Genomic DNA, 14,171 nt, shown 5'->3' with positions numbered 1-14,171 from the left:
CCTTCTCTAAGAGAACTTACGTCTGTGCATCTCACGATAAAGGATGGTGAGCGCCTGTAAAGAGTTGTCATCCGTAGGTTCAAGTGCAGCTACTTCCTGTGCCAGAGCGAATGCTTCATCTTGCTTTCCTGTCCGCTGCAGGCCAATTGCCTTCAGAACCTGATAGGCCAGATCACAAAAGGAAATCCTGAAAATTCTACATTCATAAACAATCACTGTGGTCACTAGGCTTATTTAGCACATTGTTACCAACATGCTAGAGGGAGGAAAAAAATATACTTGAGACATGGCTTAATGTTGTGCGAATGTGCTTCTAACACAATATGAGCAATAAACATCTGAAAAAGTTTGCTTTTCTAGCTCAAACTGCTCCACATAGACTCCTCTTAAGTATCTACCCCAAACTATACAACTGTGGAATGAGTTACTTATTACACTGCACTTTGGAAATCTATTGCTATGCTCACTTACCTTTGCACAGTGAAGGTCCTTGTGTTTCTTCAGCAGTTTGTCAGCTTGCTGTATAGCCATTTTGTTATTGCCATTATCCAGATAATCTGTGCAACAGATACATGATGTCAATTTTTTGTCCCACTTTATGAGGGGGGGGGGGGGGGGTAGAGGGATGAAAAGTCAAACAAGGATGCTTTAATACCATAGCCATAATATTTTTAAAAGTCTAAAATTTCTACTGGAAAATAATGGCATGGAAAATTCATGCAGGACCCAGAGCACCAAGGTTTTCTGAGTGTAACTGAAGTGCTATTGAAAAAAGTGCAACACGGGAGAGTTTGTTGGCACCGCAAGGCACCATCCACGTGGTGCTCTTGAAAGGACAAGCTTCACTTGAATGTTGAGTACAACTCTCAGAGGATCTGGCACCAAGTGTGTAAGAAGTCGACAGACTTCATCTAAGGCAGGACTACCTATCATGGCCTTATATTAATCATATAAAAAGAATGCATAGCACATGTGTTTCCTTACCCTCATACTATCTTATAGTTCTTTGAAGAATTACTGTGTGTAGTCATTATACAGCAGGACACATTCTATACCAGCAATGTTTACGTGTAACCATTCCTTCAGTCATATCCTTAGAAGGATTCAGCCAGAACGAATCCGTCCATCTCAATGAAACTCCTGATGTGTGCACATGTAATACACCAGTTAAAGGCTCTTGTCGCTACTTGGGCATGACTATTTGTCGTCTTGATGATTGTAACATCTACCTTTGTTTCGGTTTGCAAGAAAAGGCAGCACATAACAGGAAGGAGCAAACCTGACTGAGAGAAGCCCCCCACACCCCACAACTTCACAGCTTGGATTCTTCTTGAGCACGCAACATTTCAGTTTGTAATGTTTAAAAGAAGCTGTTACCTGTTGTCCGTGGGTGCTTGCTAACCGATCAAGTTGCTGTGCTACACAAAATGGGTAGAGATCCAACAAGCACTATCTCCGTCCATAATTCTGACCACTCCACCTCCCCCCACAACCCCCCGATATGGTTAGGTGCCGTAAACAATCAGGAAATTTGTGTCATGTACTGATCCACTTAGATTTCTACCACCATACGCCCAAATAAACAGAAGAAATTAGTGCTCTCACAAGACAGAAAACAGCATACTGCTATAATCCACTAGTCAGGCATATCCAACTTTACACTGCTAAGGAAGTCCAGAGAAATTGTGGTTTAGTGTGTCAAAGATCACAGAACGAAGGAGGGAGAATGGGCTATTCAGCTCATTAAGCCTGCTCCATCAAGAAAACATGCATGGACCTCCTTCCTCCCCCTGCACCACCACCTTAAACACCACTTTAAGGAAAATCAAGTTCCTTCCTCTACCTCCCCTGAAATATATCAAGTAGTACTATTATTATCTCTATAGCCCTCCATTCCCTTTCACAACAGATATCAATCTTTTGGAAAGTAAAATTGAGTTAACATCAATGATTCTTTACACCATGAGCTCCTGAATGAGGCAGTCAGAAAAAAACACCATAAGAGATTTTTAAAAAGGGGTAAGGGGAGGGAATCACAAAATATTCCAATAAACGTCTCCAAAATTTTAGTATAGGCAGAGAATGGGTCCTGACCTAAATGGCTCATGTTATTTTTAAATTAAAAAGCTAACAAAATTTCAGTCCCGTCCTCCCAGCATGTCCTACGTATACTATTTAATCACACTGTACATCAGTTTTCATACTGAATTAACACAGTATGTTGAAATTCATAGTTACCTGAATTATTCACTATCCAAACAGGTATGTTCTCCCAAACTGTTCACATAAATGGCAATCCACTGCAAACTGGATTTTCTGAAAAACCAGCCACCCCAAACCTCTACAACGCATTTTAAATAAAATACAGATGAAATACTTGACAAACACTATGTTGTTGAGTGACTTCTATGGCCTTCCAAAAGTCCAGACACTCTTAATATGGATCAACTTTTTAAGCTTGAGCCCTGAAGTCACTACGAATGCCATATAACATCACAGTGCATGTATGTGTGTGCCTGACATCACTTCTCATGGATAATGCCAAGTAGGGTCACAGTGTTTGCTACTTTCAGTGCTGTGTTGGCACTGAAAACAAAAGCAATATTAACCTTGTCAAATTTTATTCTTAAAGAAATACTCTTAGGAACTCCTCCAATGATTCCATGGTCAACAACTTGCATTTATGACAAATGAACCACCAGGTGTGGAACAGAGCCACACAAACCAAGGCAGTCGTAGGCTTGATCTGCAGGCTGTGCTGTTAGTTATTCTTGGCAGGGACCATAATTAGAACACAAAAACTGGCCTCAACAACCTAGAGCAGAGGTTCCCAGATTGGGAGGTGTGCCGAGGCAACGGAACTGAGAGAGGCATCCTGTCACTCCAAGCGAGGTGCGAGAGGCTTGGAAGGGATGGAAGGAAAAGGTAAGAATTTTTAAAATTTCTCCCTGGATCAATTACTCTTTGACTGCTCACTCTTGGGGCAAGTAGTAGGCCCAAAAATGAGATCTATACTGCTCTTATTAGATGTAGGCCCTATCAAAGCTGCTTCTGTGGAATTCCCAGGATAGCCTGGAAGCATCCCAAGACAGGCCCCCCCAAACTACTGGGTTGAGGTGGGGCAGGTAGCAGAAGGGCCCAACCCCTGGATCAGGATTTCTTGTGTCACATGGGTTTTGTCTAAATAGCAAGAAGTGGAAAATCCCATGCAGCTGGTCAAAATCTTGTACTGCCAGCAGTGATTAAATGTCACCAACAGTATGTAGAAGGAAAGCTGCTAACCAGTTAAGTCTCATCCCACTATCTGATAACACGGTTAGCCATAGAATTGCTGATATGGTAGGAGATGTTGAGGAGCAGTTAATTGAAGCAATGAGGCAAAGCCCTTTTCACACTAAAAATTGACGAGAGTACTGACTGCACCAATTATGGGTTTAATTTGATATATCAGCTCATCTGAGATCAAAGAGGGCATTTTATTTTGCCATTCTGTCCCAACAAGAACTACTGCAGAGGAATTCTTCAAAATTTTAGACCGGTACATGAACATGACATAAAAACATCGAGTGGAATCGCTTTGTCAGGATTTGCACGGATGTGGAAAAAGCCATGACTGGGCGCAAAATGGACTCATTCCACTACACTGTGCATGCGCTACTGTTGTACACACAGGGAGGGGCTAGCCACAAAGGCGATGCCAAAAGTGCAGTCAGATATACTGACTGCTGCTGAGAAAGTTGTGAACCTCATAAAAGCTGAAGCACAAACTCATCTTCTTAGTGTTATATGAAGAGATGGGATCGTTGCACCAGCAACTTCTGCTTCAAACAGAAGTTCGATGGCTGTCTCATGGTAAAGTTTTGGCAAGAATCTGCAAACTCGGAGGATTTTGATCGAATCTGAATCATCACTGCACCATCACTTCCTTGACCAGCGCTTCTAGGTTCTACTGGGTTAATTGGCAGACATATTTGACAAGCTTAATAATTTAACCTTTTTCTTTGCAAGGTAAGAACTATAACATTTTCATTACGCACAAAGAAGTCCATACTATTGCTAAAAACCTTTGCTACGGAGTAGCTATGTGCTACAAGATAATGTAACTATGTTCCAACATTGTCTTCTGTCATTATGGACTGTGAAATGCCTGTCCGAGAAGTTGAAGATGCAATTCTGCAGCATTTGTCTCAACATTGCAGAAAATTCAGCAGAAGAAAGACCATAAGAGATAGGATCAGGAGTAGGCCATTCGGCCCCTCGAGCCTGCTCCGCCATTTAATGAGATCATGGCTGATCTGATTTTTTTTTACCTCAACTCCACTTTCCTGCCCTTTCCCCATATCCTTTGACTCCCTTGCTGATCAAAAATTTGTCTAACTCAGCCTTGAATGTATTCAATGACTTGGCCTCCACAGCTTTTTGGGGTAAAGAATTCCAAAGATTCACGATCCTCTGGGAGAAGAAATTCCTCCTCATTTCCGTCTTAAATGGGCGACCCCTTATTCTGAGACTATGCCCCCTAGTTTTAGATTCCCCCATGAGGGGTAACATCCTCTCAGCATCTACCCTATCGAGTCCCCTCAGAATCTTGTATGTTTCAATAAGATCTCCTCTCATTCTTCTAAACTCCAATGAGTATTGACCCAAACTGTTCAATCTTTCCTCATAAGACAACCCTTCCATGCCCCGGAATCAACCTAATGAACCTTCTCTGAACTGCCTCCAATGCAAGTATGTCCTTCCTTAAATAAGGGCACCAGAACTGTACGCAGTACTCCAGGTGTGGTCTCACCAGCACCCTGTACAGTTGTAGCATGACATCCCTGCTTTTATACTCCATCCCCCTAGAAATAAAGGCCAACATTCTGTTTGCCTTCCGGATTACCTGCTACACCTGTATGTTGACTTTGTGTTTCATGTACGAGGACACCCAGATCCCTCTGTACCGCAACATTTTATAGTATTTCTCCATTCAAATAATATTTTGCTTTTTTATTTTTCCTCCCAAAGTGGATGACTTCACATTTTCCCACATTATATTCCATCTGCCAAATTTTTGCCCTTTGCAAACAGTATTCCATCAGTTGTGCTTACATTAACATGGCACTTTTAAAATTGAGAGTAGCGATGCAAAACTGTGCACCTCCTAGATCTCTTCCATCGACTAGTTACAGAGCAGTATTGGCTGAAGGGCTACAACCAAGTCAACCGCTCACCCTCTTAAATCACATATCATTACATAACACCACAGCAAGGGTGCAAACAACTGCAAAATCTCTCTTAAAAAAACCCTCCGGAAATTTGGTAACAATATAGCATTTTTATATAAGGCTTTACAACTTTAGCACATTTCATTCACAAATCAAAAGGAAATGAACCATGCCACCACCTCAAAAAGTCTTTTGTGATTCTCACATATTGAAACAAGACTGCTACCCTCCTAAAAAGAACAGTACAATAAGCCTCAGATCATTGGAAACCAGAAAATCTAGTCATAAACCATTTATGTGTGCATGCACAAGGCATAGACTGCCTAAAGCTGACAATCATATTTTACAGAAAGATTTGTTCTGAACTGTTTCTGGGAATGAGTCAGTTAGATTTTTTGGCAAAGTATTCAGCCACTCTCAATTCATCCTTACAACCTGAAGATCCAGAGAAAGTGACATCTCTTCAATTAGGCAATCTGAACTGAACTCATTGCTCTCTGTTTTGTTAAACAATCTGTGAGGCTCAAAGAACAGCAACATTGGGGTGCGGGGTGCGGGGTGCGGGGGGGGCAGGGTTAGTGAGGAGGAGGGAGGAAAAATATTTCTGTCCAAAGAGAGTTCCACCCATTCCTTAAATATTTTGTGTTTGTTTTGAGCATTAGGAGACCAGAGACACAAGCAACATGACAGATGTCCAAGTGACTGCTTTTTGACATTTAAATGTATTAATGATTCTACTTGCCCAAAGACTTTCAGTGATAATTTTTGATTAAAATTTTTCCCGTTAATATCAAACTGTCAACAGACACTTTTTGTGGCAAAAGAATTCAATCTGAACAGGTTCTACTGCTTTGATTGTACATTTTCCTCATTCTGTAAGCACAACCACAAATGGTTGTTTTAAACAATGATGGCAACTATATTATGTATGGGTGGCTGCTTATCCAGGTGCAGGTTCCTTTTAGCTCCAAATTCATTCTTTAGCCACCAGAAAACATTTATGTTGTGTTTGTGTCGCTTGGAGCTCTGCAAACCCACTCTATTGGAAAGAAGTCACTTTTAAAAGCCTGCTCAATAAACATAGCCAGATGGTGTTTCATGTGCAAAAAGAAAATGTACATAATTGCACTGTAAAGTCTCTATGCTCTTTGTGGGACCTTGCTGTGTGCAAATTGGCTGCAGCATTTCCCTACATTACAACAGTGACTACACAACAAAAAAAAGTACTTAATTGGTTGTAAAGCGCTCTGAGGTTATGAAAGGTGTTATACAAATGCATGTTCTTTCTTTCTTTATTTCACACAATCTGAAAATTTAGTTTGATGGCTGTTCTAGTCTTTCTCCTGGGTCCAAGCTAGAAAATATCTGTTTTAAAATTGTTATTTTGGATACTCTAAAAGGTTGATAGATAAACGCTTTGTCTCCGTTCTGCAACCTCCTCAGCACACAGCATGAAAATATCAGGAGTTCAGTGTATCGGGAAATCCTGGTTTTGAAACTGCACTCTTACCATTCAAAGGTAACTTGACTGCAACTTTTCATGTCACTTGCTGTATACGAACACCTCTCTCAAGTTCGCATCAATGAAAGAAATACCAGACAGCAAAAACAGCAGTTAACAGAAGTTACTGGTCCATTGCAAGAAACTACCATGGCGTCATAAAATTTAAACAGTTTCGCTTATGGCCTATTGCAGAAACGTGCAAGCTTTCTGTTGTAAGAGGCTGCTTAGGTACCATGGAGCCTAAGTTTCCCATTAGTTTGCATATATCTCAAGCTACAGATACTAACAGGTTAAGTTTTCTGATTTGGGATTTATCCATCAACGAGACAACAGCACTATGAACACCACTTTCAAAACCATCAGGCCCACAAAATTCAATAAGACAAATCAGCAAGTAAGAAATATATGAAAAATAAGGTGGAGTTGCCTAAATTTTGATGGAGCTTACAAGCCACATTCCTTCCCGAAAGGAAATTAGTGAACCAGTTGGGTTTCTTTGACAATCCGACAGCTTCATAGTTACTTTTACTGTTACCAGCTTTTTATTTCCATTTTTAAAAAAAAATTGAATTCAAATTCTCAAAGATTCTCAATATGGCAAGTTTCTGACCTCAGCCATTGGGGAAAAGAGGAGCCAGGGCACTTCTCTACAGGGAAGAAGTCGTCAGAAAAGAACAAATCGCTCTTGCTTGTGGCCAGTTACAAAGAAAGAGGTGCAGAAGCATAGGAACGGGTTGTCTGCCCACTATCACCCTACATGCAACATGTGGGGTAAACACCAGAAGCAACAAAACAAAACTTGCAAGGAGGAAGGAAAAAAAGCTTATATGCAGCAATTCTTACATACCCACATGGAATGCAACACTGATGAATACTAACTATCACAAGTTGCTGCCAAGGGGATGTATATAGCTTCCACTTGCACCAACATATATTCATGGATAAAATAGATCAATTAATCCGTGAAAGCCCCCATTTCATCTCCTGTTATGGTAGATCTACATTTCTCTTCAAACTTAAGATTCACATGAATTATGGAAATCAGTGTTCATTTTATAATCAGTTATTTGCTCAAGGGCATTTCTGCTTGCCCTAGATCCGCTAACCAGCAACAAGAACCTCTTGTATTACTCAGCACTTTAAATGCAGCATAATTTACAGCATTGTTCTAAGCAGTGACGTTTCCCATGTAAAAATTACTGATGCTAACAAAACAGTTTCAGCAGAGGATCTTCTTTATAAATTATCTAATAACAGATTACAATATTAATAGTAGAATCCAAAGAATCAGAAATATAAATTTTTTTGGGGAGTCAAGTTCATCTTTCTTCCTCCTTTACTTCCCACCCCCATGCAAAATCTACACAGTTGAGATCACCAGAAGAAACTTTTCAAGTAAAACTTTGCTGTCTATCACCACAGCACTCAATCCTTAAAGAGTCTCAAGTACTGTCATTCGAAACATCAGAGGATAACCGTAGTCTACATTTTGTCCCAACTTGGTGATCCAGCACTATTTTAAGCCTGCATTTTATTTTAAAATGATTTGCATCCTACCACAAATTGAGAAAGTCAGAATAACAAATGTAATAACTGGAAGATCCATTCTTACAAGTCTCATCATCATAAAACCACTTCTGTTAAACTGAAAAAAGAAATGGAATAAACACATTGGCTAGATCAGTGAAAATTAGAAGTCCCTAGTATCACTGGGTTACCACTCTAACAGCATATCTAGTTCATGTATTTAAAACAATTTGATTTGTATAAAATGCTTAACAGCAAATGAATACTGTCCAGAACAATATTCCTTGTAAACTAGTGACCCATTTACGCTCAGATCAGGTCATGTTAAGAATTAAAATGTCATTTAAAATCGATTATTGTGCAAGTTAGACAACAATAAAGCACGTCAAAGCATCAATACCAAATCTTCCACGTTAATTCAAATATGAGCCGCTGCAACCTCCCCAGTTAAATTAGATATTACCGGAAAAAGCTGAGCACCAGCTGCCGGATAACCTGATTCCAAGACCAAGAACATCTTCAGGTGCCAGATTAGCTTCGGGATGTAGCTTCCAATCAAACTCCATTCATTCCAGCAACAGCTCCAGTTCACACAGGTTTGTAAAAAAAAGTCAACCACGCAGACGTGTAGCCAGAACCTTACCTACACCTCAGCCATAGTCACTCTTCCCCGTCTCCACCGTGATGGGGAATCAACAGGTTCCAGTGGCAAAAAAAAATCGCTCTGGAAAACTACCGCCGCCCAGAGACCCAAACAACTTCTCCTAAAGACCTTTCTATTCGAGAAAATACAATGATAATAAAATGAGAATTTCACGCTGACCCTGGACTGCTAGTAACGAGTAGCATTCGGTACCGGACTGGGCTCCCGAGTGTTGTGTAACTCGAGCTCGAGGATACATCCGCGGCCTAGCAATGAGGCGAGTCGGTGTGTGAAATAAGCAGCGCCGCCCGGTGTTTGAAACGCTTGGGTTCTGATATTAGTGTGTGAATGGATGAGTGTTGCAGATGCGAGACGACGAATCATTCGGTTACCATATATCGGACGCAGCCTCCTGTCATTGGGATCCTGCACATGGCTACGAGCCGCCATGATGAGTCTCTGTTACTGCACATGTGCAGTTCGATCGAACTCCTCCGGTTACTACGCATGACTATTGCCAGACAAGCCGCCGAACCTGAAGCATGCGCAGTGCTGTTCCCACCAGTCAGTAATGCTCATTGCCAACCAAGCTGAGGACAGATTTTGCTTTCATTAAACCTTCCAAATTATGTTCAGCTCTTATTTTGACCGCGGCCGACAGATATTGCAAACAGAATTAAATTGAGCTGTGTTTATTTTACATCAATTTTTATCTTCTAATTTTCAAATTTGGCCTGTTTAGTCTTCATCGCAAGCCATTCACCCCCTCTTCAGGTACGGTTTTACAGGTAATCCTCTGGTATCTCACCCAAGTGACCATTCTGAACCTTGAACTTGGCTCAGTTGGTAGCACCCTTACTTCGGGCTCAGGAAGTTCCATGTTCAAGCCCGATATCAACACTTTAGTACATAAACAGGGATGATGCATTTTAGGGGAAGCTAGATAAACACATGAGGGAGAAAGGAATAGAAGGATATGCTGATAGGTTTAGATGAAATAGAGAGGGAGAAGGCTTGTGTGGAGCATAAACACAGACATAGACCCATTGGGCCGAATGGTCTGTTTCTGTGCTGTACATTCTATGTAGTTCTACGATACTTTAGTGCAATACTGGGAGAGTGCTGCTTTATCACAGGTGCTGTCCTTTGGATTAGATATTAGTGATAAACTGGGGTGGAGTCAGTGGCAAACGTGTGGAGCTTTGGAAGTTGGTAGTAAGAGTATGGAGTTTTCTGTGGGAGTGAAAAAGACATGTTTATGCGTTTACCATTTTTGTAACTTGTCAATTAAAGGGGCAGTATGCCTCAGTCAGGATTTCATTGTGTTGCAGCCTCTAGTCACATGATTTTACCATTATAAGTCATAAAATTAAATCATAGAAATATAAATACTTTTTAACTTCTCTTAGGACATTGCTTGACTAGGGGATGAGTCAATGGTGAACATAGCTGCACAGGCTTGATGGAACGGATGTTCTTTTCCCATCCATTATTGGTTTTTCCAATGTTCAAATGGATGAGGTTCTGGCTCATCCTTGACTTAATGTCAGACAGGCAGTCATGGAATCAAGTGAAATAGTGGAGAGGCAGAATTTTGGTCAGCCTACATTTAGAAACTGATCCCGTATCTATGGATGATGTCACTGAGGGACAATGTTTAAATGAGAAAAAGGAGCGAACTAAGGATGGATCCTTGGGGTAGACCAGAGGTATTTGTGTGGGGGCAGAAGCAGAAGCCATTGCTAGAGATGCACTGGCTGGAAGAGGACAAAGAGGAGTGGAGTCATGCAAGAGCAATCCTGTGAAGGTGGCACATCGAGGAGAGGCAGTAAAGGAGAATGACATAATCAACCGTATTGAACATCGCAGAGAGGTCAAAGATAGCATGTCATTGTCATTTGCTCTTCCCAATGTTAGTATGTCAGAGGATACAGTGGGGCTACAACAACACCTAGTGACCACAGCCTGCAAGTACATCATCACGGGACCTGTTTACATAGGAAATTCTCATCATAACTTATTATACAGGCATTTTCAAAAAGAAAGAACTTGCATTTAAATAGAACATCCCAGAACACTTTACAGCCAACAAAGTACTTTTGAAGTGTAGTCACTGTTGTAATTTAGGGATAAGAACATAGAACATAAGAAATAGGAGCAGGAGTAGGCCAATCGGCCCCTCGAGCCTGCTCCGCCATTCAATAAGATCATGGCTGATCTGGTCCTAACCTCAAATCTAAAATCATGTCCAATTTCCTGCCCGCTCCCCGTAACCCCTAATTCCCTTTACTTCTAGGAAACTGTCTATTTCTGTTTTAAATTTATTTAATGATGTAGCTTCCACAGCTTCCTGGGGCAGTAAATTCCACAGACCTACCACCCTCTGAGTGAAGAAGTTTCTCCTCATCTCAGTTTTGAAAGAGCAGCCCCTTATTCTAAGATTATGCCCCCTCGTTCTAGTTTCCCCCATGGATGATGTGGAAATGCCGGTGATGGACTGGGGTTGACAATTGTAAACAATTTTACAACACCAAGTTATAGTCCAAAGATTTTATTTGAAATTTACAAGCTTTCGGAGGCTTCCTCCTTCCTCAGGTAAATGTCAGGAACTCCTCGAAGCCTACGCATTTATAAATCACAGAACAATACATGGTGATTACAGACATTCTTTGCAACTGCCCGTTGCCAAGGCAATCACCGTGTTCAGACAGAGAGGTGGTACCTACAGAACCCCCGAATATACATTCAACAACAAAAAAAAAACAAACAGGAAAAAAAAACAGAGAAACAGAGATTTAGGGAAACGTGGCAGCTAGTTTGTCCACATCAAAGTGCTACAAACAGCAATGAGATAAGTGATCAAGTAATCTGTTTCGGTGGTGTTGGTTGAGGGATAAATATTGGCCAGGACACATGAAGAATTTCCCTGCTCTTCTCTAAATAGTACCACAAGATCTTTTACATCCACCTGTGAGGGTGGATGGGACCTTGTTTTAATGTCTACATTATGTGTGCAAGTTCTGAAATGGGACTTGAACTCAGGATTTTCTGACTGAGAGGTGAGAGTGCTACCATTGAACCAAACATGACACAATGTTGAATGTAAAATGTAAAAGCGTGACCAAGAAGTTTGTGGACATGAAATGTGTATATACATACACACACATTTCATGTGACTGTGACCATGGTGCATTATGCCTCCTTATCCTTTCTGACCTCTATGCAGCCTTTAACACAGTCAACCATGCCAATCTCCTCTATTGTCCAGCTCAATGGTACTGCCCTCGCCTTGTTTCACTCTTCCCTTTCTAGCGGTAGTCAGAGCATCTCCAGCAATAGCTTCTCTTCCCTCCATTAGGTTTGGAGTTCCCCAAGGATCTATCCTTGGCTCCCTCCTCTTCCTTATCTACATGCTGTCCCTTGGCCACATCATCTGAAGACATGGGGTCAAGTTCCACATGTACGGTGACGACACCCAGCTTTACCTCTCCACCCCATCTCTCAAACTCTCCACTGCATCTGTGTTGTCAGACTGCTTGTCCGATGTCCAGTCCTGGTTGAGCTGCAATTTCCTCCAGTTAAACATTGGGAAGACCAAAGCCATTATCTTTGGCTCACACCACAAACTCCATACCCTCACTATTGATTCCATCCCCCTGACTGGCCACTTTCTCAGGTTGAACCAAAATGTTTGCAACCTCGCCATCCTATTTAACCCCGAGCTGAGTTTCCAACTTCATATCCTCCATCACAAAGAGAGTCTACTTCCACCTCTGTAACATTGTGCATCTCCACCCCTGCTGCCAAATCTCTCATCCATGCCTTTGTCACCTCCATACTCTCCTGGCTGGCCTCCCATTCTCCACTATCCATAAACTTTAGTTCATCCAAAACTCTGCTGCCAGTATCCTATCCTACACCAAGTCCCATTCATCTGTTACCCCTGTGTTCGCTGACCTACATTGGCTCCCGGTCGCCAATGCCTCCAATTTCAAATTCTCATCCTAAAATGCAATTCCCTCATCCATATTTTTTTCACCTCCAGACTTGACCACTTCAATGCTTTCCTGGCCAGCCTCACATCCTCCACCCTCCATAAACCTCAGCTGCCTGTATCTTAAACCGCATCAAGTCCCACTCACCCATTACTCCTGTTCGCTAATCTACATTAGCTCCCAGTCAACCAATGTCTCCAATTTAACATTCTCATCCTCGTGTTCAAATCCCTTCTTGGCCTCACCTCTCCCTCCCTATCTCTGTAATGTTCTCCAGCCCTACTACGCTGAGAACTCTGCGTTCCTCCAACTCTGGCCTCTTGTACATCCTGAATTCCCTACGCCCCCTACCATTGGCATGTACCTTCAGCTATCTATGCCCTAAGCAATGGAATTCCCTCCTTAAATCTCTGTGCCTCTCCACTTCCCTCGCCTCCTTTAAGACTCTCGTTAAAACCCACCTCTTTGGCCAAGCTTTTAATCACCCCTTCTAATATCTCCTTCAGCTTGGTATTGACATTCATCTGATTATGCTTCTGTGAAGCGTCTTGTGACATTTTTCTACGTTAAAGGTACTGCATAAATGCAAGTTACTGTTGTTGTTTCCTCACACTAATGTTTGTTACATTTTCAAAAAAAAGCGCCAGTTGCAGTTTGAAGCTAACTAATTATCTCACCTGTGTTTTGTTGACAGAAAAGGTTAATGCTCTAATTGCTTACACCTGTGAGACAGAGATCCTAATTGCTAACACCAATGACAGAAGACAGAGCTGGTGTCTTTCCTCGATCTAATTTGATTTCTTTGTTAAAAAACAGAAGCAAGTTGAATTTTGAAAGCAAACAAAGCCTCTTTGAGGGAAACTAATAGGAAGAGGGAGTCAGAAGCAGGAACAGGTTGAAGCTGAGAGGGCCACTTGGTTCTTGCCACCTGCAGGGGGATGAGTGGGAGTGGATGGAGGGAAATGGATGTGGTCAGTGACAGCGATCAGGGAGAGGGAGGGATATAAGGGTTGACTGGAGAGTTCAAAAGGGAAGAGATAAGAGTAATGCTGGAAGTGAGGGAGGTGGTAGCTGTAGCTGTTGGCGGCACCTTTCCTTGCCATGCTATGGCACTCACCACTTCCACCCCAAAAAGAAAGGTGTAGAGTTACACAACACCTTCTCAGTCACTTCAGTCGTGATATTACACTTAAAAGGGATAGCTCCATACCAGTAGCAGTATTTTGAAGATCTTACTCTACAATAACAAATGTAAGGAATCTTAGAACACCAGGTTATAGTCCAACAATTTT

General features: G+C 41.7%; 1 protein-coding gene across 2 annotated transcripts in view; it reads right to left on the bottom strand.

Moving 5' to 3' along the window:
- naa25 (N-alpha-acetyltransferase 25, NatB auxiliary subunit) overlaps positions 1-9,368 on the bottom strand; it is an 86,442-nt gene extending 77,074 nt beyond the window's left edge. For both annotated transcript variants that reach the window (XM_068005968.1, XM_068005969.1), the window contains exons 1-3: positions 9,277-9,368; positions 472-557; positions 21-159 (exon numbers count right to left, since the gene is read on the bottom strand). In XM_068005968.1, the coding sequence (XP_067862069.1) occupies positions 21-159; positions 472-557; positions 9,277-9,334 (283 nt within the window). In that variant the 5' untranslated portion in view covers positions 9,335-9,368. The remainder of the gene's footprint in view (positions 1-20; positions 160-471; positions 558-9,276) is intronic.
- Between the last annotated feature and the right edge of the window lie 4,803 nt (positions 9,369-14,171).

This window comes from Heptranchias perlo, chromosome 25 (genome assembly GCF_035084215.1).
Source record: "Heptranchias perlo isolate sHepPer1 chromosome 25, sHepPer1.hap1, whole genome shotgun sequence".
Lineage (NCBI taxonomy): Eukaryota > Metazoa > Chordata > Chondrichthyes > Hexanchiformes > Hexanchidae > Heptranchias > Heptranchias perlo.
The sequence above is the reverse complement of the archived record's forward strand: the minus strand, read 5'-3'. Positions and strand labels throughout refer to the sequence as shown.